Genomic DNA, 22,148 nt, shown 5'->3' on the forward strand with positions numbered 1-22,148 from the left:
CTACCCCAAATACCCTCCACAGACTGATTTCTGTATCCTGCCCACTCCACCTAGACAGCTTAGCCCTGATAACCTAGCAATACTCTTTACTATGTTATGCTGTGATGGATAAAGAGCAGCAGACTAGCCAAGCATACACTCTTCAAACCTGAGGGAAACAAAGGCACCAGGGCCATCTCACATGTCCCAGGAAAGGTCCACAACCCCTGCATTGAATCACAACAGCTGCTTGTTTCCAAACAGAAGCTAGAAACGTACTCTGTGTACTGCTATCCAACCATAAGTATACACTGTGTGAGAAAGTCTCTTCACCACATAAGTGTTTGAAGAGCCCTGAAGCTGCGTGAGTTAGCAGATCAAGCAGATGTTTCTCAACTCTAATTTCATCATCTCTACTTACTACAACTCTTATCATTCATCTTCTCTGATCTCTCTGCACATTTCTCAACAGCCTATCACGGATGCCTGAGAACACTTTTTTTCCCTCAGTCAAGATTGCTTGCACAGGTCCTAAAAGATTCTCCGCCTATCTCTCATAGTGCTCCTGTGTGTCTACTTCCTTATTGTACTACCTTATACCCTGTAAATCTCAATTTTGGTCAAATACGAAGCTGTTGAAAAATCAGTTCGACTAAAAATAGATGCTTTTCAAGGAAAAAGCGTAATTTACCCTTGATGGAATCCCGTTTCCAGCATGGATATTTTTTAGAAAAGAAACTATAGTATTAGGAATTGAAAAAATAATGATATAAACACAAAATGAAGGTAACCAAAACAGGAAAGCAGTGCAGGTTATGCTAGTCTATTGTCTATCTGTATTGTGGCCTGTAAAGGAACATTAGTAAAAGATGGGTTTGATATTAGGAAGGCAATGGAACCAGAAAATATTTTAGGTGGAAAGGGTGCTTTTAAAAGTCTTCTAAAAATTAAAGAAGGATGCAGTAAAACAAAGAGAATTAGGGAGGGGAATGTCTTAGGTTGTTTGGGGTGGTGATTCCGCGAAACAAAAAAAATCAACATAAACATTTAAACAAAATAGAAGTTACTTTGTGGAGGTAGTGGGCTTGGGGGACCACTGTCCAATAAAATAAAATGAAAAAAAATAGCTGCCCAAATTTCAGGGAAAATAAACACTGCAAAATGTGAATTTTTACCAAGAAGGATAGTCATGTTGCTTAGTCAGACTTGTAGATGCTATTGTATTATTGGGTTTACCTAGCACTCCATGCCCCTGATAAGGTCACAAAGCACTCCACTTTTCACAGTGAAAATTACAAGGAAACCAGTTTGTCAGAATGGGATCAGCAGAACCGGTTTTACCAGGTTTGTTTTTCTCCAAAATCACAGACAGCCATCCTTTTCCTGCGGCATCCTTCAGGGCTCTGTCTTTAAGGCCGTACCTTTCTTGCTGTACACCAGTTGCGTCACACTCCTGATTACCTCATTCAGTTGTCTGACAGCATACGTCACCAGATGTTCATTGTTCTCTTCGCTTCACTCATCTAGCACTGACATTTTCTACCTTACAGCCATTTCCACACCTACTCTCCACTCTTTCCCTTTTCTGTTACTCTTCCTCACAATGCCGTATGGCCCCATCACTCAGGAACCTTGAAGAGTTCTTCTACTCAAGGTTAGGCTTATATTTCTTAATACCTACAACAGCTGCCAGATTCCCGGGGCTCAGTATTAGAAAGATTAATTCTACTTCCCCTTTCCATGCCACCAAGTCACCGGTAAAATACTAGTCATGAAATTCTTGACTTTGAAAGCTGTTTCTCTTGTAGCAATAAGAAGGCTCGTCCGCCGTGTATAACGTGGTTCCAGTGACACAGTCTGCACAGGACCCACGTCTGGGCATAACCTTGAGTATGACGGACATGCCTAGAATTGGGTCCCGTGCATTCTGTGTCACTGGAACCAGGCTATACCTGGCTGATGAGCCCATAACAAGGTCGAAACTGGTCTTGGGTTGCTTGGGCTCAACATAGACCTTTACACCTACTCCCTTTTCTCAGCCTGAGACACGGAAAATAACAAGAAGGTTCATGGTTAAAGTATGTATTATATCACCCCTTAAGGCCCGTGGTCGTAGGGCATATCTACTTTTACTTCTTGGTTTTTGTTGTGTCATGAGGTACAATACTTGCCACGTAATGGCTGTGACAAGAAAATAGGGATAATTGTCTATGTAACCACCCAAAAACAGCGTTCTTTTCTATGTACCTCGATTTACAGCTGTGTAAATCATTGCCTCTCCGCAAATACCTCTCTCATTGCATGTTTGATTCCTAGTGCTTGGTTCTCTTCTGTGCACTGGTGTCCGTATCTTTGCATCCTTAGGCCGATATCTCTTTTCCAGTTTTCAGATATACACACCTTTGTCCCAGTGCCCATATCATCATTAGAATATGTCGCACTGGGTCTGTCTGCTGATGTTTGTCTCTTGCGACATTTCACCCTGGACCCTTGTCTGTGTTTTAGTGTTATTTTTCCATTGTTCCTGTACCACTGTCTATTTTCATGCTCCAATGTCAGTGCCCAAGTAAAGCCAGTGTCAGCTTCCATGGTCTGAGTTCTGTGTCCATGTCCAGTATCTATTAGTATGTCAGAGTCAGCGATTGATTTCACTGGCTATGCCTTCTTATACAGGTGCTAGTGTCTCTTTGTTCCTTTTCCTCATTATGATATTTCAATACCCTTGTTTCAATATTGTGCTCTTAATGTATTTATAGGTGAGTTTTGTGTGCCTCTGTTGATGACCATTTATCCGTTTCCCAATATGTATGTCACGGTTTGTGTTTGTTTCCACAGGATCATTTTGGTCAACTTTCTGCATGTCCCAGTGTACGTTTGCTTGTGAGCATCAGTGGTTGTTTACCAGGGTATATGTCTACCTTATACATACTTGTTTCAGTGTTTGTATCTTAATGTACCTCTACCCATGTGTGTGTGTGTCAGTGTTCATTTCTTAGTGTACATGTGTCCCCATGCCCCTAAGGTATGCACCCTTCAGTGTCAATGTCGAAGTATCCATGTTACTGTGTAAATGGTCCACTGTCCCTGTCCATCAATACATATTCTCCATTGGTTCTATCATCCGTACTCAAGTATTCATGTTCTAGTCTATATGTTTCAGTGTGCATATCCAAGTATCCATATTCTAGTGTGCATGTTACAGTGGTTTCAGTTTCCAAGTTTACCTGTTCATGTTCTAGTGTGCATATTCCAGTTGTTCTAGTGTCCATGTCCGAGTGTCAGTGCTAGAGTGGATAGGTTCCATTGATTCTAGTATCTATGCCCAGGTGTCCATATTTTAGAGCACGTTCCACATGTCCATGTCCGCGTGTCCACGTTCTAGTGTGTTTGTTCCAGTATCTCTGTCCAAGTGCCCATGTTCTAGAGCATATGTTCCTGTGTCCATGTCCAAGTATCCATGGGCCAGATGTACAAAGGCCTTTTGCATTTCTTAACGGGCCGAATTGCAAATTCGGCCCACTAAGAAATGCAAAACAGCCTTTTCCTATGTACAAAAGGTCTTTATGGAATCGCCAAATGCGATTTCTACACTGTAGAAATTGCATTTTGCGATTCCCTAAATAGGAAATCGCAAATAGGGATTTCCTATTTGCGATTTCTTGGCACATGTACAAAGCATTTCCTAAATGCAAAATGAGCATTTAGGAAATGGAATTGCTATCGACTTCAAGTCGATGGTAACTATGTACAATTTAAAAAAAAGCACCCCAAAATGCCTTTTTTTAAGTGCAATAAAGTGCACACGTGTTTTGGGAGTGAAGCAAGGGGGCACTTAGGCTGAGCGTCACCCTTGCCTTAGCATTTCCTAATTTGCGATTTCCTATTAGGAAATTGCAAATTAGGAAATGCAAAACCATTGTCCCTGCCTTTAGGCCCATAGGAACGAATAGTTTGGTATTATCTAAATAGTGATTTCCTAACAGCTATTCCTACACTGTAGGAAATGCTATTACAGAATCTCTATTTTTGTACATGCCACTTTGCATTTCCTAAATAGTGATTTCAAAAGAGTCACTATTTAAGAAATGCAAAATAAATATTTCATACATCTGACCCCGTGTTCTAGTGTACATGTTCCAGCCGTTGTAGTTTCCACATCCTTGTGTTTATGTTCTAGTACACAGGCACAATATCTGTGTCCAAGTAGCCATCTTCTAGTGTACACTGCCAGTGTCCATGGCACGTGTCCATGTTCTAGAGTGCATGTTCCAGTGGTTGTAGTTTACATGTTCTAGTGTACACTTTTCAGTGTCTGTGTTCTAGTGTACATGTTCCAATTTCCATTTCAAGTGTCCATGTTCTAGGGTACCTATCCTAGTGCCCATGTCCATGTGTTTGTTTTCCAGTGTGCATGTTTTAGTGGTTCTCGTGATCATGATTCATTGGTTCTGGTGTCCATGTCCCTGTGTCAGTGTTTGAACGTACAGGTTCCAGAGGTTCTAGTATTCATATACAAGTGTCCATGTTCTAGTGTACATATTCCTTTCTTCAGATCTGAGTGTCCATGTTCTGGCGTACATATTCTAGTGCACATGTCCCAGTTTCCATTTCCAAGTGTTCCTGTTCTACTGTACATATCCTAGGGTCCATTTCCACATTTTCATGTTCATGTTCTAGCGTAGATGTTCCAGTGGTTCTTGTGTGCATATTCCAGTGACTCTACTGTCTATGTCACCCTGCCAATGTTTGAGTGTACAGGCTCTATTGGTTGTAGTATCAATGTCCAATTGTCCCATGTTCTAGAGCATAAGTGTCAGTGTCCACATCCAAGTTTCCATGTTCTAGGGTGCATGTTCCAGTATCCGTGTCCATGCCCAAATGTCCATGTTCTACTGTCCATGTCCAGGTGTCCACGTTCTAGTGTGCATGTTCCAGTGGTTGTAGTGTTCATGTCCACACATTCATGTTCTAGTGTACATGCCCCAGTGATTATTTTGTCTTTGTCCCTATGTTAGTAGTGTTCAAGTGTACATATTATTGAAAAGGCAGCAGCCAGGTGAGCCTGCAATTTATTAAATAGATCACTGTCAGCTCCAAACTTAAACACACTTCATTGGCTGGCCTTGCGCAAGAGGGTAATCTTACGGTTGTTCTGCCATGCTCATCGGGCCTTCTTATCTAGCCCTGTTTATCTGAGCATTATAATTATAGAGTTATCAGTCGATAAGGACCTTAAGGTATTCAAATCACGCCTCAATAAAGCACCTCAGGATCCCCAGAGCTAGAAGAGGGGGCAATCATTCTCCTGTTTAGCAGCAAGGCACTGGAATTCTCTACAACTTGGGATAAGGCTCATCCTTGAGCTACTTCTCTTCGGGAAAATCCTAAAAACCTGACTATTACATTTTTAAACCTCCACTTTTTTTGAAGCCTCTGTTGTCTCTCCAAATCACACTCAACTGTGAAATGATTATACCTGCGGGATGAGTTTTGCACATTTACAAATCAGATTAACATAACTTGTTCACGTGTCCTTGTACTTGAGTGCATGTTCCAGTACTTCCAAAATCCATGTTCCAGTGTTTCAGTATCCCAGAAGTCTCTTGTCTGTCCTTTCTCTGCTCACGGTGACCTCTTCTCATCCTTGTCAGGTTCACGCCTCGAAAACAAATAGCATGAACGTGTTGAGTGGGCTGCGTGAGATGATCAAGGAGGGAGGTCTTACGTCGCTCTGGAGGGGGAACGGGATTAACGTTTTGAAGATAGCACCAGAGACCGCCATCAAATTCATGGCTTATGAACAGGTGAGATTCTTACACTGCGATGGGTGGTAAAACAGTGATGGTCAGTCTGAGATGACATCAGATTTATGGCTTATGAGCAGGTAAATGTTATAGTAACCAAGTGGCTAGGCACAAGGGTCATTGTAAAATACCACCAGGTTCATGGTGAATTAACAGATGACGTCTGCAACTTTCAAGGAAGTTGGACAGCAGGGTCGTTATGGAACACCCTGGGATTTATGGAGTATGCACAGGTAAGCCCTGTGCACCTACAAAGTTAAGGTCAGTGTTCACTGCCAGCAAATTAGTGTACAAGCAGACTCCCAGGATGACGGATGCGTTGGTCAATATGAAGTGCCATCAAGTTGTTTGAGTATAATAAGCAAGTGAGAAGCTCTGTTCTTAGGGCTGTCATAGGTGAGCTCAGTGCACTCCGCAAATGTACTGCAGCAGCCATCAGTGTGACTGCTCAAAAAATACCAGGAAGTGGCCTGAACCCAAGGCTCCATAAAGGCCCCTGTTTGAGTCCCAACAACCATCTTAATGTGATGCTTAGCCCTTGTTTGCTGTCATGCCCTTTGGGTACTAATGGTGTGTAACATTGTTTCTGTTGTGAAAGTGCCATGCTTGTGTTGAGTGCTGGAATTGGAAAAAAAATTACCCCGGCAACCTATAAAATAGGGGACAGGGTGTGACAGGTGAAAAAGAGGCACTCACAAGCGTTGTAGTCATGAAAAGCGGAGCCTCAAAGTCAACATATACATTTATGTTTTTTAAAACTCTAGTAAATCTGTTCTGTCTTACCTAAATCTGCTCTGTCTTACCTAATTGATCACAAAGAGGCCTCATTTTAAGATCTTGTATGGGGTTAAGGCACCTGGTGCAGAGATGTCTGTGAGCACAGCAGATTCCTGATGATTGCATTAATAGTAGGATAACTATGGTGGTTAATGCACTTACTTGAAAGATCTGTGTTTTGTCTAGCCATAGTTTTGAGTCATAAAGTAGCACAGAGGTTTAATCTCCACTATTGCCCCATTCAACCTTAGCCTGCTCATGACCATTATATTTAAACAAAATCTCCCGCGATAGAAAACCAAGTGCAGTAACCAGCTAAGTGGACTATGAACATAAGAAACTCTCTAAGGGGACCTGCAGAGTACTGAAAGCTGCTATTGAAAAACATAAACTACATGCCTGTCTCTCTCCTCAAGCGCAACCCAGTGGCAAGAGCCTGACAACATGCCAGCTGGTACACAAAGTAACTCCGGGTGACAAAATATAACAGCAAACAACTGCAAGCAACAGAAGTGCAAGTGGAGAACAAGCCAAGACACCACAGATAGAAAACATCTTCAAACATGCCACAAGGTGCTACCAGCAGCAGATCTGGAACACCAATCAAGCATCCCTTGCAGACCTCATCAACACTGGCAGAGACAGCAGCAAAGACATTTTCGCCATCGTCAAGAATTTCACCATGCCTCCAGGCAGCTCCATTAACATTACCCCTCCACAAGACTACTGCAACAAACTCTCTCAATAAAAAACACTTCCATATAATGCATCTTCGGCCCTCAACCAGACACCATCATCCTTGCAACTCAACTTCCCATCATGCCCTGAAGAGTGAACCCTGACCTCATAACCCCCATCACTGTGAACAAAACTGCTGCCACCACAAAGTCCATCCATTTGCCATCTGACCCCTGTCCCACTAAAACCTTGACCAAAGGGCTCCGACAGATCAGTGAAGCATTAACACAGATCCTGAATGTCTCTATTGACTCAGCCACTGTCCTAGACACCTTGAAACACACCACTGTTTACTCCCCGGTTCAAGAAATTATCTGCCAACCCAGCCACACTCGCCAAGTACAGAGCTATCTCCCTCCTACCATCCCATGGCCTTAGAGTAGGTCTCATCAACCGGCCCCTCGCCGACCACATCAGCATCCACCAGCTCCTCGACGCCACGTAGGCTGGCTTCTAGCCCTACCACAGGACAGAAACAGTGTTCTCCAGCACCACAAATGACATATGCGTAATCCTATACACAGGTGGATATGGCAGCCCTCATCCTTCTGGATTTTTCTGCAGCATTTGACATGGTTTCACACCATCCACATCAGATGCCTACACAAGATTGGCACCCAAGAACCTGCTTGCCCCTGGATCGCCTCCTAATTAATGGATAGAACTCACAGTATCAGCCTCGCACCTTACTTCTTGGATGCCAAAATCTCATCTGTGTAGTGCCTCAAGGTTCGTCCCTCAGCCCCACCCTCTTCACCGCATGCATGATCTCTCTGGCCAGTGTCATGCATGTACATGACATCAACATTCTTTCCTGCACTGACTACACACAACTCATATTCTCCCACCCCCACCTCAAGAAACAAGTTAATGAATTGCATGAACGAAGTTGTTAACTGGATGAAAGCCATCAATCTCAAGCTCAACACCAACAAGACAGAAGTAGTGGTCTTCAACAAGAACTCCTCACAATGGGACTCCCAACTGTGGCTAGCTGACCCATGCCTATGCCCAGCACCTACGTCAGGAACTTCAGGATCATCATCGACAGCAAACTGGACATGACCACACAAGTCAACACTGTCACTGCATCCTGCTTCCACACCGTAAAGATGCTTAGGAAGATCTTCAAATGTCTTCGAAGCAACACTAGAAAATTTTTTGCTCATGTCCTCATCATTAGCAACTATGGGAAAAACCCCTATGCCGGTATCATCAAGCAACTCACCAGAAGAATACAAACTATCCAAAACTTGGAAACAAGACTCATCCTCGTTCTCCCACAGAGAACACACATTACACTACACCTCAGAGACCTCCATGGGCTCCCTATACATAAACTCATTCAGTTCAAAATCCTACTTCACACATTCAGGGCACTAAACAACTTAGGTCCCACCTACCTAAACAGCTACATCTCCTTCCACCAACTACCCTGACACCTCCACTCCACAGAACTCCTACTCATACAGATGTCATGTGTACAGAAGAACTGAATCCAGAGAGCGGGCCTTCCCTTACATCAATTCTATAGTGTGGAATAATCTCCTGCTTCACATCAGAGCCTCCTTCTCACCCTCTCTACTTGAAATCTCCAAGAATTGAAGAACTGGCTATTCAATTAACCACCCTGCCCTAGGCAAGGCCAGACACACATTCCTACTCAGCACCAGAATACCCTGGCAGGTGACTGCGGACTTAACAAATACACATAACATAACACTTCTTCATCCATCACACAGCTAAGCAGTACATCCCATAACAGAATAAACACACTTCAGTAGTCATCACACATGACATGAAAACACTTCCCATTCGGGATCAAGCAAAGACAACACGCTTCCAGACACACATCCTACAAGGTGTAGAAGGTGTAGCATGTTACCCAGGTAGACAAGCTCTTCAGTGCCCCCTAGAAGGTTAGTAAGTACTCTATAAATATTCCAATACAATACTTAGTAAGCACTATATAAATATTCCAATACAATACAATACAATATAATGTGTCTCTTGAAAAGCACATCGTGTAGTAAGCAGTTTAGAGACTTGTATTTATGTAGGTAGGTGCTTGGCTTACAGCTTTTCACACAGAGATCATTTGGTTACGTGCTATTTCTAAGTTGCAATCCTTGTCATATAGCACTGTGAACTATTAGCCAGCATCAAAGAGAATTATGTTAACTGCAGGGCATTGGTTTACAGTTTTTTTTTCTCAATCTTTCGTTTTTTCAAGGTTGCCAAAAAAGATTCCATTGGGTAGTAATACGGTCTTATTAATACCTACAACCTCAATTTTCTGTTTCTCCTGACTATGTGCTCTTAACATATACTGCCTAGCAGTAAGGATGAAATATGACTCCTACAAATTGTAAACCTCATTGTCTTATGTAACATTCTGTACATTGATTTACACATTTGTGTCAATTGATATCAATGTATAAAGTGTGCATGTCATTTAAAGTGCTCTGACACCCTACATTGGGATGAGTAGCGCTGTAAAAGAATGAAATAAAAAAATGAATTAGTGAGGAAATAAGCTATTTACCTTTAACTTAGATTTTCCAGCATTGGTATCTTTCATAGATTCACATGCTTGAATCATTCCCCATTGCCAGACTGGGAACCCCCAGTAATTTTACAAACAGCAGTCATATATACAAATTATTAAATTTAACACACTAATTAATATTGATTAAAGCGGTGTTATCTTTTCTCACCTATCTACATTATTATAGGATCCAAACTTAATTCGTTCAGAAACCACCTGAATCAGCTGATCCCCTGACTGAAGCCTCCAACTATCAGATTTTATATTCCACAAAGACTTATAGTGAGGGGGAGTGGGTGTGCTGCATGTGAATCTATGAAAGCTACCAATGCTAGAGAACTGGAGTTACAGGTAAATAGCTTTCTTCCTTCTACAACATTGGTTCTCTCATGAATGCACATGCTTGAAACCCAACTAACAAAGCAGTACCAACTTACATAATTGGCGGGAGGCAGGAATGAGGCTTACCTCAAGCAATTAAACTCCTTTCTCACATGCATGCCAACACAATCATGCGTTCCAAAAGCATACGTCATCTTCCACACTGCATCTTTACATATATCTTCCAACAACACTCCAGCATAAAAAGCAACCATGGCTTTTGTTGCTCTTGTTGAATGTGCACTAAATCGTCCCTTTAATTGCGTTTTCATCAGTTCATGTGCTTTACTAATACAAAACATAACCAATCTAGCAATAGTTTGTTTTTAGACTGCCTCTCCTTTACTTTTAAATCCAAAAGCCACAAAGAGTTGATCTATCTTACGCATCTGCCTGGTTGCCTGTAAATAAAACTTGATACATCTTCTAATGTCTAACAAATGCAAAGCCTTTTCTGCCACAGTCTCAGTATTCTGAAAGAACATCAGCAACATAATATCTTGCCTCAAATAAAACACAGTTTGGACTTTCAGAATAAACCTTGGATTAGTCATCAACTTTACTGAATCCTTCTTAAAAATCAAATGTGGCTTTCTACAACATAGAGCCTGAATTTCACTAACTCTTCTTGCCGATGTGATTGCTGGCAGAAAAGCTGCTTCCATGGCAAAAAATGGTAACGTTGCTTTATAAAGTGGTTCAAATGGCACATTCATTAAAGCCACCAAAACAGTATTTAATTCCCATTCTGGTGCTTGCTTCTTAACTGGTGGAAATTTCCTGAACAATCCTTTTATAAATTCTTTTATCACTCCGTGGGAATACAGAGATTGATGATTTGGAGCTCTGAGAAATCTTGAAATGGCTGCTAAATGTACTTTCACTGACACATAAGACAATACTGGCTCAGCCAGATGCAGCAAAAAGGTACAAATTGATGAGGCCCTATAGTAATCGGGTCCAATTCTTTACAACATGCCCATAAAACAAAACACTTCCATTTGAAGCAGTTTGTCTTAACAATCAATGACATTCTTTCCTTCCTTAAAATCTCTATACAATCTTCTGGAATGCTCCAGTGTCCAAATTCTATGTCCTGGTGAGCCGCGCTGTCAGGTGAAGTGACTTTGGGTTGTGGTGAAGTATTTATCACCTGTTCTTTGTGAGAAGCTGAGCATCTGCCTTAAACTGCACTGGGTCTTCTACACTTATTTCCCACAAATCTGCATAGCAATGCTGAAGTGGCTATGCAGGTGCAATCAGAATGACCTTGCAACTCTCTCCCTTAATCCTGCATAACACCCTTGCAATCAGTGGTATTGGCAGAAAGGTATACACAAAACGTCCAGACCAATCTATTGTAAATGCATTGCCCTGTGTTCCTGGGCAAAAACACCTGCTTGCAAACTTCCTGTATTTGCGATTCTGATCCGTTGCAAACACATCCCGTACTGGCTTTCTCCATCTCCTGAATATTAAATTCAGTTTTCTGGAATCCAGCTCCCATCCATTTGTATCCACCTATTAGCTGTTTAAAAGATCTATTCAAACCTGATACATGCTGTGTCATCAGCATTACATTGTTGTTGATTGCTTAATACCATATTCTTTGCACTTCCTGTAAAAGCAGTATCGATCATGTTCCTCTTATCTTTTGAATATAATAAATACATCTTTGTTGTATTGTCAAATCTTGCCAGTAAATGACAATTCCTCACTACATTAAAAAAAGCTTTCAGTGTTAGCCTGACTGCTCACAGCTCTAAAACATTTATGTGCAACAATTGCTCCTCTTCTGCCCATAGACCACTCATATGGATCCCGAAAAGAGGAGCTCGCCATCCCATCATGGAAGCCTCCGTAGTCAGAAACATATGCGGTGTTACTGCTTGCAGCACTCGACCTCTGAAAACATTCTCCTTGTTTTTCCTCATAAGCGGTGTTACCTGGATTGTGTTGTCTCATTCTCCATTTACCTGTTGCCATTGCTTGGTTAACTGCTCTTAAAAAAGCTTAATGCAAAGCCGGCAGAATGCAGCCAACAGAATGCGTGACGACATGGACCCCAGAACTGCCTTGATTGTCCTTACAGCCACTCTTTCTTGCTCCATTATCACAGAGACTTGCTTCATCAACTTCATACCTCTGTCTTGCGATGCATACACCACCCTTTCTGTTCTATTCTTGCACCCAGAAAAAACAACTGCCTGCTCAGGTGTAGATTAAACTATTTTCTGTTGCTGGCTAGACCCAAATTTAACAGCAGTTGCTGTATGAAACTGGTCATGTGCCTTGTCTTCTGCAGAGTGTTTGCCTTTGTCAAGCAATCGTCAAGGTACGGATACACCATACCACCTTTTCTCCTTATAAAAGCTGCTGTTTGTGCCATACACTTTGTAAAAACTCGAGTAGTTCACCTTAGTCCAAATGGTAGAGCCTTGAACTGGAAATGCTGACCATCCACCACAAATCTCAAAAAACGCAAGTGTTCTCTGTGGATCGAAACATTGAAATATGCATCCTTCAGATCTATTGAACAGGTAAAATCACCTCTTTCGATAAAAAGAAGAATCTCCTGAAGTGTAACTATACAGAAACTTTGCTTTTTTATGTATGTGTTTGATTCCTTTAGATCCAAGATTGGACTCCACTCTCCAGATTTATTTAAAATTAGAAAGAATCCTGAATACAATACTTCAAATTTCTCCTCCATTAGTACCTTTTCGATGGCTTCCTTCTCCATCAGTGTCCGTATTTCCACATTTAACTCCTTCAGATGTCTGTGCCTTTTATCGGTTGAACAGATGGAGCCTCCTTCAGAAACTCCAAAGTATGTTCATTCTTTACAGTTTCCAAAACCCATCTGTCCAGCGTCACTTGCTGCCAAGCTTCCAAATAATACGTTCTTCCGCTCACAGGCAGCTGTACAGGAGTGGCAATCTCCACCATCACATCATGCTCTCCCTCCTTTCCCCTCAGACGTTTGAGATTTGACTTCCTCTGCATGCTCTAGTCTGATTCTGTGTGTATCCTTGTACTCTCTATTTTCTTTGCTGTTACACTTGCTGGCCATAACATGCATATTGACCATGTAATCTATACCACCTGCATGGTCGAGAAAATGCTCCTTGTTGTCCTTGACCTTGTTTCTGAAACTGCCTTCTAAAACCTCTGTAAAACGCCTTATTCAGCAACATCCCCAGAGAACGAGCCATCTCTGTATCTGTCTTTATTGTCTGCAAAGCTTCATCCACCTCTTTCCCCAAACACATTATTGCCATCAAATGGCTTGTCCATCTCTCCCAACTGGACATCAGGTCTAAATGATGTACTCTTAAACCAGCTATACCTCCTTACAACTGTATTTCCAATTTGCCTGAATGAACTCATAGAAGCATCCATCGCATCATAAATAAGAGAAGATGCTTGCTCTCATCCTTTAATCTTGTATTAGTCCTTTCTCTGTCTTGCTCTGGCAACGTCCCTACAAATGCTGCCTTATTATTTCAAAGTTTCCTATTGAATCTCACTACTATTGCAGATGCGTTTGCAATCTTTACTGCATCAGCTGGCAACACATGAATTCTATTACCCATAGATTCAAAATGCATCCTGCAGGATTGTCAGTTGCTTTATATTTCTTCTCAGTTCTTGCCAGATTCACTGAGGCAATAGTTGGGTTCTGCAGCATTGCTAGACCTTCCTCCATCAAATGTTCTAGCACAGGTATAGACCGTGTACTCGTTTGTGATTTTTCTTTAAAGTAAAACAAAAAAACATGACTTTTCAACCACAGTCGTTGGTAAACTGAAGTGCGTGGGAGCCTTCAGTATTAGTGAATGGAATTTACTATTATCATCAGGTGGTGAAGTCTCGGAAGCAGAATCAGAGGGTCTTTTTTCTGTTCCTTTAGTTTCTAACTCTTTCTCCAAAACAGCCAGCTCCAGGTGTTTTTTCCTGTCCTTCAGGGTCTTGGCTAAAAATGTTTGGCAAATCTTACATTCTGCTGGCTTGTGTTCTGGATATAAACAATACAGGTAATTCTTGTGTGGATCATCCACATAAATATTCTTTTTGACACAGGTCTCAGAAGCTTTAAATAAAGACTTCTTTGTATTAGCCTCTGTCTCAGCTATGCTGTGATTGATTTTACTTTTCTTTCCAAATAATAAAATCTTAAACTGCTGTCTAAAAGATTCCTCACATTGAGCGTGTGGTAGAAAATCTGACAGTTGGAGGCTTAAGTCAGGGTATCAGCTGGATGAGGTGTTTTTTGACAGATGATGTTTGGATCATATAATGATGGAGATAGGCGAGAAAAGATAATATTGTTCTAATCAATGCTAATGTGTGCGTTAAATTTAGTAATGTGTTTAAATGACTGCTGTTCATAAAATGACTGGGAGTTCTAAGTCTGGCCAGGGGGTAATGATTCAAGCATGTAAGTATGAAAGATCCAATGATGGAGCAGTGCTGTTTAAATCGCTATTTGTGTAATTAATCAATACATACATCTAACATTCTTCCAGTGCATGTATGCCTCTTGTATAGGAGGGTTCAACAATGCCAAAAACCTGCCTCCGAATCGTAGTTTCTCTTAAGTACTTGTGAAGTGAAAACAAGCTGTGGGCCTTTGTTTCCCTCTATTTTATCGCCAAGTGTATATTAGCCTCCACGTAGTGCCCCGCAAGGATAATACATGAAGAAAAGTAGAGCTGATGCCCTTTAAATCAAGCCTTTTATTTGGGCTCAAATGGAAGTGAAAATAAGAAAGCCCCTTCACCCCCTGCAGGTGGTTGCTCAGAACGGAAAGCAAACAACGCGCGTGCGCTGATAAATACGTCCTTTGGTCAGCAGATTACAGCTGGACCAATTCAGCATGTTTTTCAGGGGCCAGTCCAGATCCCGAATCTGACTAAATAATACCTGCCAAATCCGTCATCCACGTGGATGCTTCTTATTTCCTGCCCTGTTCATGAGACATACGTGGTCACCTCTGCAGGTTTCATCCAAGCAGAGGTAATCCACTGTGCCACCGAACCCAGAGCTGACTTAGGGTGGGGGCACCGTGTTCGCAAGTATATTATGGTTTTAAAACCACCTGCTGCCACATTCCTTGTCTTTTGCAATTTTCAGACAAAAATAAAAATGTCAAGATAAGTCTGGTGTTTAATTTTCTTCCTGGAGAGTGATTGAGTTTTGTCTAGTGGAAGTTTTGATTCATCATAAGGTAGCGCAGAGGTTTAATATGCCTGCTGCAAAGAGCGTGTACCTTGCAGATCACAAGGTGCATGTAATATACATAGATCACTGGGTTACTGTTTTTGTCATAGAGATCATTTTGTTACTTGCAGTTTATAAGTTAAAATATTTCTATATAACAGTGAACTAATAACTAATCTCAAAGAGCTGCATGCAAACTACAAGGTATGGATTAAAACTTTATGATTTTTCCCCAGTCTTTCTTTATCGTGGTGTTGCAAAAAGGGTTCATTTGGGTAGAAATCAATTCATATTATTACAGGGAACCCCCAACTATGGTGTTACTTTTTAAGTTCTGAGTTTGTGTTTCTTCAGACTAAACACTCTTAAACTATACTGCCTACCAGTATGGATGACGTGACTCCTACACTTTGTAGGCCTCTGTCTTATGTAACACTTTCTGTACACTGATTTATGTGTGATTGTCTCTGTGTAATGTGTGTGTGATGTAAAATGCTCTAACACCCTACACTGTAATGAGTGGCGCTATAAAACTAATTAAATGCATCTTAGAGAGAGTGGCTATAAAGACTTCAGGCACACTGTTGTAGGGTGGTAGTGAGGGAATCCGTGGCGGAGGTGATCGGGGGGCACCAGAGGTGATCATTGGGGGGCGCCAACAAACATTGTCTCACCAGGCACCACCAGTTGCTAAAGCTGGCCCTGGTGATCTGCTTGCTGAACTAAAAAAAATTGCTTTAGTCTGTCTAGATGCCACTATGAGCAAGCCCAAACCAAATGAGGCTAGGAGAGAAACCAGCTTGTATGCCTAAGGACGTTTACTTTAAGCCAAGTAAATAGAGGCTGAACTTAGTCACTTTTACCAGCATTTCTCATAGTTCTCCTAAACACGCTTTTGAGTTTCACACTAACTGAAGTATTCATAAGTAAAGCTTCTTATATCAGGTTTACTGATTTGTACACACACCGGATGGTAACAATTTTGATTCCCTGTCTGAGTTTTTTAAAAAGAAAAAAATAAATATCTTCTTTTGAGTGTCTCACCATGGTGCCTCTCAGGGAGAAGCAAAGGAGGAGATATGGGTGATATTTAAAAAAAATAGTAGGAAGGAGAGGGGCATAGTAGCATCACACCAGCTGGGGAAAGTAACAGGGAGAGCTAGAGAGAGGTTGGGGGCAAAGAGAATGGGAATGCAGACATGAAGGTGAGAGTAAGCAAATATATATATTCTTATACAGGGCTTAACGAAAAACAAAAAAAAGTTGTTCCCTGAATGCAGGGAACTTCAGCAGTGGAAGGATACAACATTCCTTTGGAATACTGTTAGACCAAAATGCTCCTCGTCAGGACCGTCCTAACAATAGGGAGGAAAGTATTCAAATCAAGAGGAGACAACTAAGATAGACAACCAAGCCATCTATTTATGAGCAAGGGATTGATCCAAATCCCACAATATGCTTGAAAGCACTAGGCCTGATCATCAGACAGTTACAGCTGCCTGTAGCCGAGACCTAAAAAAGGGATTCGTCTTCTTACTGAAGCTTATCTCAAATCAGGCTTGTACGTATGCTAGTAGAACAATGCGAATGTGGCTTCCTGGCAAGCTAACCTCTACAGACATCATACTTTGAGTTTGTATTTTCCAGTTCCATAAACATGAAAATGTCCTAGTTGGAGGTTCATTTTTTCAGTGACTAAAATAGTAAATAGGGATGCACTCAATGTAAAGAAAACAATAAATACCAGCAGAAATTTTTAATAACTTAGGACCAAAAATGGAAGTTGCAATAACAATGGATTCAAAATATGATTTTGATATTAATCTACATTTTCTTGTATTGTTTGGCCATACCAGCCTGTCTTAAATTTCCATGCTATCGGGAAAAGAGAAACGTCTGACAGTCTCTCTCTCTCCACACAAGAGGCACAGGGGAAAAATATTAGTAAACTGTATATTAGGGAGTCCGTTCTTTACTGACAACACAATGACACCAGAACACCATGACTCCTTTCAATGAAAAATCCCATAACTGCACCGAAAGTGTGCCCAGACTTTAGAAACAATAAGGGATCATACGATCAGGAGACATGCTATGCAAATGCTGCTAACATATCTAAGAGTGGCATATGAGGCATTGGAATCAACTGTGTCCAGAAAGAGGGAGCTTGTATTTGAGTGCCCTGTGGTGTTTCAGCTCTCGAAACAGCAGAGAAACAATACATTGAACGCTGCTGTCAGAATTTAATGGGATCTGGAGTTAAGATTGGCACTACACAATGTCTCAAAACATTAGGATGTATATTGCCTTACATTGGTTTACCCCCAAGGAGTCCAGTTGACTTTAAATCAAATCTACAAAGTGTTTTAGTCAACAAATGTCAATAAATCCTAGAGTGCTTTTCCTAGAAAACTTTTTAACTAAGCATATAACTTCTGCCTTAATGCTAGTGCATTGGCTGCCTATGGCAAGAAAAATCCTGTTCAAAGCTCTCTGCAATACATATTGTTTAGTCCATAAGACAGGACCAGTTAGTCTACTGTACAAATGTTTGCTGTGAACCTAAAGAAGAAACTTTAGGTAGAGAACAGCACTGTTCCTTGTCATCACCCTTTCAGGAGAACCTGCAGAAGTTGTAAGTTGCACCTCGATACAGACCTGCAAGTTATGGAATGCCTTACCTAAAAAAATCAGAATAATCAGCAACCAACTTGAAATAAGAAAAGCAATAAAAACTTGGCTTTTTTCCCCAGAATATGATTCAGCTCACCATACTGGCCTTATTTAGTGTTCAACAGATGTGGGATATCTGCCACAAAGTTGCAGAGGTCCCATCTGCTCCATTTAGAGTGCATTGAGGCGCTTTACACTCTAAATAGGGGAGACACAGGACATTTGCCTCTTTTTGGTGGATGTCCCACATCCGCCAAACTCTAAATAGAACTTTATATTGAACAAAGTAATCTATGAGTGCTCCTGGATAGATTCCAAATGTAATTTGCGAATGGATTAGCAAGTGGAACAATGCCAACAGGGAAAATATTCATAGGATTTGGGCGCTCACAGTAAGTCCAATCAAGTAATAGTCCAATAAGTTTATGGTATGGTGCTCATGACAAGAGGATCTCCCTTAGTCCTCCCATGTTTCAAGGCAAACACACAGAAAAAGAACAGGTGTCAGAGCACTCATGATATTCCTAATTAGGAGTTATTGATGTATCCAGTCTTCTTAGTCAATCAATCACCGACTCGTGTTCATCTCAGAGTCCAGATTTTATTCTCAATGTATGAAACTCTCCATAAGTATAGTAAAGTACAGCCAACACGTCCCATGAGAAGTTAATCTCTTAAGGACTTCATCAGGGCTGCAAATAGACAAAATAATAACGTCTACATATGTGGTAACGAGCGTTGGTCAAAACAGAGACCATACCAGCACCCAAAGTGACAATAGTGCAATGTAACAGGGCAAGATATAATGTGACTTCTGTGATATTCTGAGGTCCTAGGACGTTCGATTAGACTGACTTCGAGGGTGGCGCTGTTGGGCCTTCTGGAGGAGTTGAGGGGGTCCAAGAGCTGATCAAATCTTTGTTGGGGCTGCATGCTTGGTGGCCAAAGGAGACATTGCACAACTCTGGAGAAGCCCTGTGGTGTTATTGATTTTGAGATGGCGAGCCAGGGTGGACTGGTGCTCTCAACTAGAAAAGCCAATCTATGAAGCACGTGGCTGCCCTAAAAAATATGAGAAAATCTGGGGGAAATGGCAGGTCCACCATGGGTTGCATTTTTGAGTAGTGTTGCTATGTTCTGGTTGGGGAAGAGGAGAGTGTTATCAATTGCAAGAAATGTACTGAGCTGCCTCAATCAATGGTGCTAATCATGTACTCACTGTCACATTTTTTACTTTTAAACTAAAAACAACAACAAATCGCCAACATTTTTCTCTTGGAAAGGTGGCAACCATATAAGCAGGGCCACTAGAAATATGCAGCATTGGAGGACCAAATTATGTGGCAGGGTTGAGTAAAATATGCAGCAAGAAAAGGTAAATTGTGCAGCATTATGCAGCACATTTTGTGATAAAATTACTTCAATATTTTGCACATTTTAAATTTGTTAACACTCTCTTGGCATTAATTGCACCTCTTTGGTACCAGTTCAATACCCAAATATAGCAAAAAGCGACAGAAAGGTGACTAGTCAACCTTTGCAAAGAACCTTCCACTGCGCAGCAACACGTGTTGTTGGGTATTTAGAAACTTTTGAACCATTTGAGCTAGAAACTACTTTTTTTGTTCAAATCTGCAGGTTATGCAGCAGATGAGGTATTATGCGTCAAATGCGGCAAATCTATAAATATATGCAAAAATCGATGCAAACGTACAATCGCATAATTCCAGTGGCCCTGCCTATAAGGCATATCAGGAGGCTGAAAGTTTGCTGCAGGATTTGCATATCCTCCCTCATTCCTGTTTGATGCCATAATAACAATAGTTTAAATTATATCTGAAACCCCACTCACTAACCGAGGCTAACATGCTGAGTTATTCAGAGTGTCTTGGAATACATCCTGCTTTCAGACAACTCACCCATCATTCTCACCACTCATCCTTTGCTTTCAAGCTCTCCCTACACTCACGGCGATCACACTGTACTTACATCTTTCACCATGCACTCACCCAGTTCACCGTTCCTCACCCTGCACTCACATGATCATGCTGCTCACCCTGCACTCACATGACACTGCAGTCTTGTGTCATTCTCATGGCTCACCCTATAGCCTCACCCTGAACTCACAGCGATCACATTGTACTTACACCTCTCACCATGCACTGGTGTAGTTCACCCTGCTCTCATGGCATTCACCCTCCTTTTATCCTGTACTCACACGAGCACACCGCTCAACTTCCAAACACGACACTCCACTCATGTGTCACTCTCACTGCTCACCCTACACACACATAACACTCCACTCATGTGTCTCTCTCACCCTACAGTCTCACCCTGCACTCACATCACTCACCCTGTACTTACACCACTGACCATGCACTCACACCGTTCATTCTCCTCATACCCTGCACTTACATGAGCACACCGCTCACCCTGTACACACGATACTCCACTCACCTATCACTCTCACTGCTCACCTTGCACTCCCAGCGATCACACCGTACTTACACCACTCACCATGCACTCATGTCATTTACCCTCCTCTTACTTTGCACTCACACAAGCACACTGCTTCCACTGCACACACATGACACTCCACTCACATGTAACTCTCATTGCTCGCCCTGCACTCACAGCGATCACACTGTACTTACACAGCTTACCATGCACTCATGTCTTTCACCCTTCTCTTACTCTGCAGTCACACAAACACACCATTTATACTGTATCCACTTGACACACCACTCACTGCCACTCTCATTGCTCACCATGCAGCCTCACCAATCACCCTGCACTCAATCTCAAACAAGCACATTACTCACCATTCATTCAATCTTCCCACTCTGCACTTTCACCTGCACCCAAACTCGAATGGGCAGATCACTCACCCTGCACTCACATCACTCACCCTGCACTCAGTCCTCTCACCCTATTTCACACAGGCACATCGGTAAGGCACTCCGGTCCCTCACACAATTCACCCTTCACTCACATGAGCACACCTCTCACTCGGCACTTCCTCCTCTCACCTTACACTCACAGAGGCACTCTGTTCACCCATCATTCACACAGCTCACCCTGCTTGCACAGGCTCAGTATTCTGCGGGAACTCACTGGGACACAACACTCACTGTACACTAATTTCTCTCATCATGGTTCACCAGTCATTCCCGTAGCTCAACCTGCACTCATGCAGGGACACTGGTCACTCCGCACTCATAAAGGCATACCAATCACCCTGCAATTACACTGTTCACGCCACTCACCGTGCATTCATTCCTCTCCCTCTGTACGGACTAATGCAGCTCACCCTGCACTCACATCGGCACACCATTCAACCTACACTTGTAATACTCAAACTGCATTCACTCACAATATTCACCATCACTAAGCACACCTCTTATCCTGCATACATATCAAGCATTAGCAATGCACCATCTTGTATACAACACGTCTTGCAAGCAAGAGTGAATTTGCAGGCATCGCATGTGTTGTCGCAGGCAAGACCTAAAAATTACCGAACTCTCATGATTATACACATTTCTAAAAAGGCACCTACAGCGTACCAGCTCTTTCCTTAGCACTAGATACCTAGTCAGTTCCATCTGCAACTATGTGGCCGGTGCAAGAGGGAAGAGTGGAATAAGGATGTGGGATGGCCAGAAGAGGGAGATTGGGGCTGAGCCTTTGGAGGATGGTGCAGGATTGAGGATTGGTCTAAGACTGTGGGGATGAGCTGGAAGTGAGTGATTGTGTGCAACAAGAAATGAAGGCAGCCAAAAACTGCAGACCGGGGAAGCAGGCTCAACAGACTAAGAATGAAGCAATTTGACAGAGGTGAGCTGGTGAGGGAATCGAATGGGGACTTCAGGCACATGGTGCGTTGTGGGTGGGGGAAGCAGCAATGGCTCAAGAGGTACTTTTCAATCCTTCATGTGTGCCCCCCTGACCTGTATAGGGGCCTTGTGTTTTCGTTGCTGCTGAAGCCACAACATAGATCAGTGTTTGGGCCCTGTTTGCCTGCA

General features: G+C 42.1%; 1 protein-coding gene across 2 annotated transcripts in view; it reads left to right on the top strand.

Annotated features, from left to right (window-relative positions):
• LOC138292073 (mitochondrial adenyl nucleotide antiporter SLC25A23-like) overlaps window positions 1-22,148 on the top strand; it is a 195,342-nt gene that overhangs the window by 87,717 nt on the left and 85,477 nt on the right. For both annotated transcript variants that reach the window (XM_069230435.1, XM_069230434.1), the window contains exon 6: window positions 5,631-5,783. In XM_069230435.1, the coding sequence (XP_069086536.1) occupies window positions 5,631-5,783 (153 nt within the window). The remainder of the gene's footprint in view (window positions 1-5,630; window positions 5,784-22,148) is intronic.

The sequence above is a fragment of the Pleurodeles waltl genome, chromosome 4_2, assembly GCF_031143425.1.
Source record: "Pleurodeles waltl isolate 20211129_DDA chromosome 4_2, aPleWal1.hap1.20221129, whole genome shotgun sequence".
NCBI lineage: Eukaryota > Metazoa > Chordata > Amphibia > Caudata > Salamandridae > Pleurodeles > Pleurodeles waltl.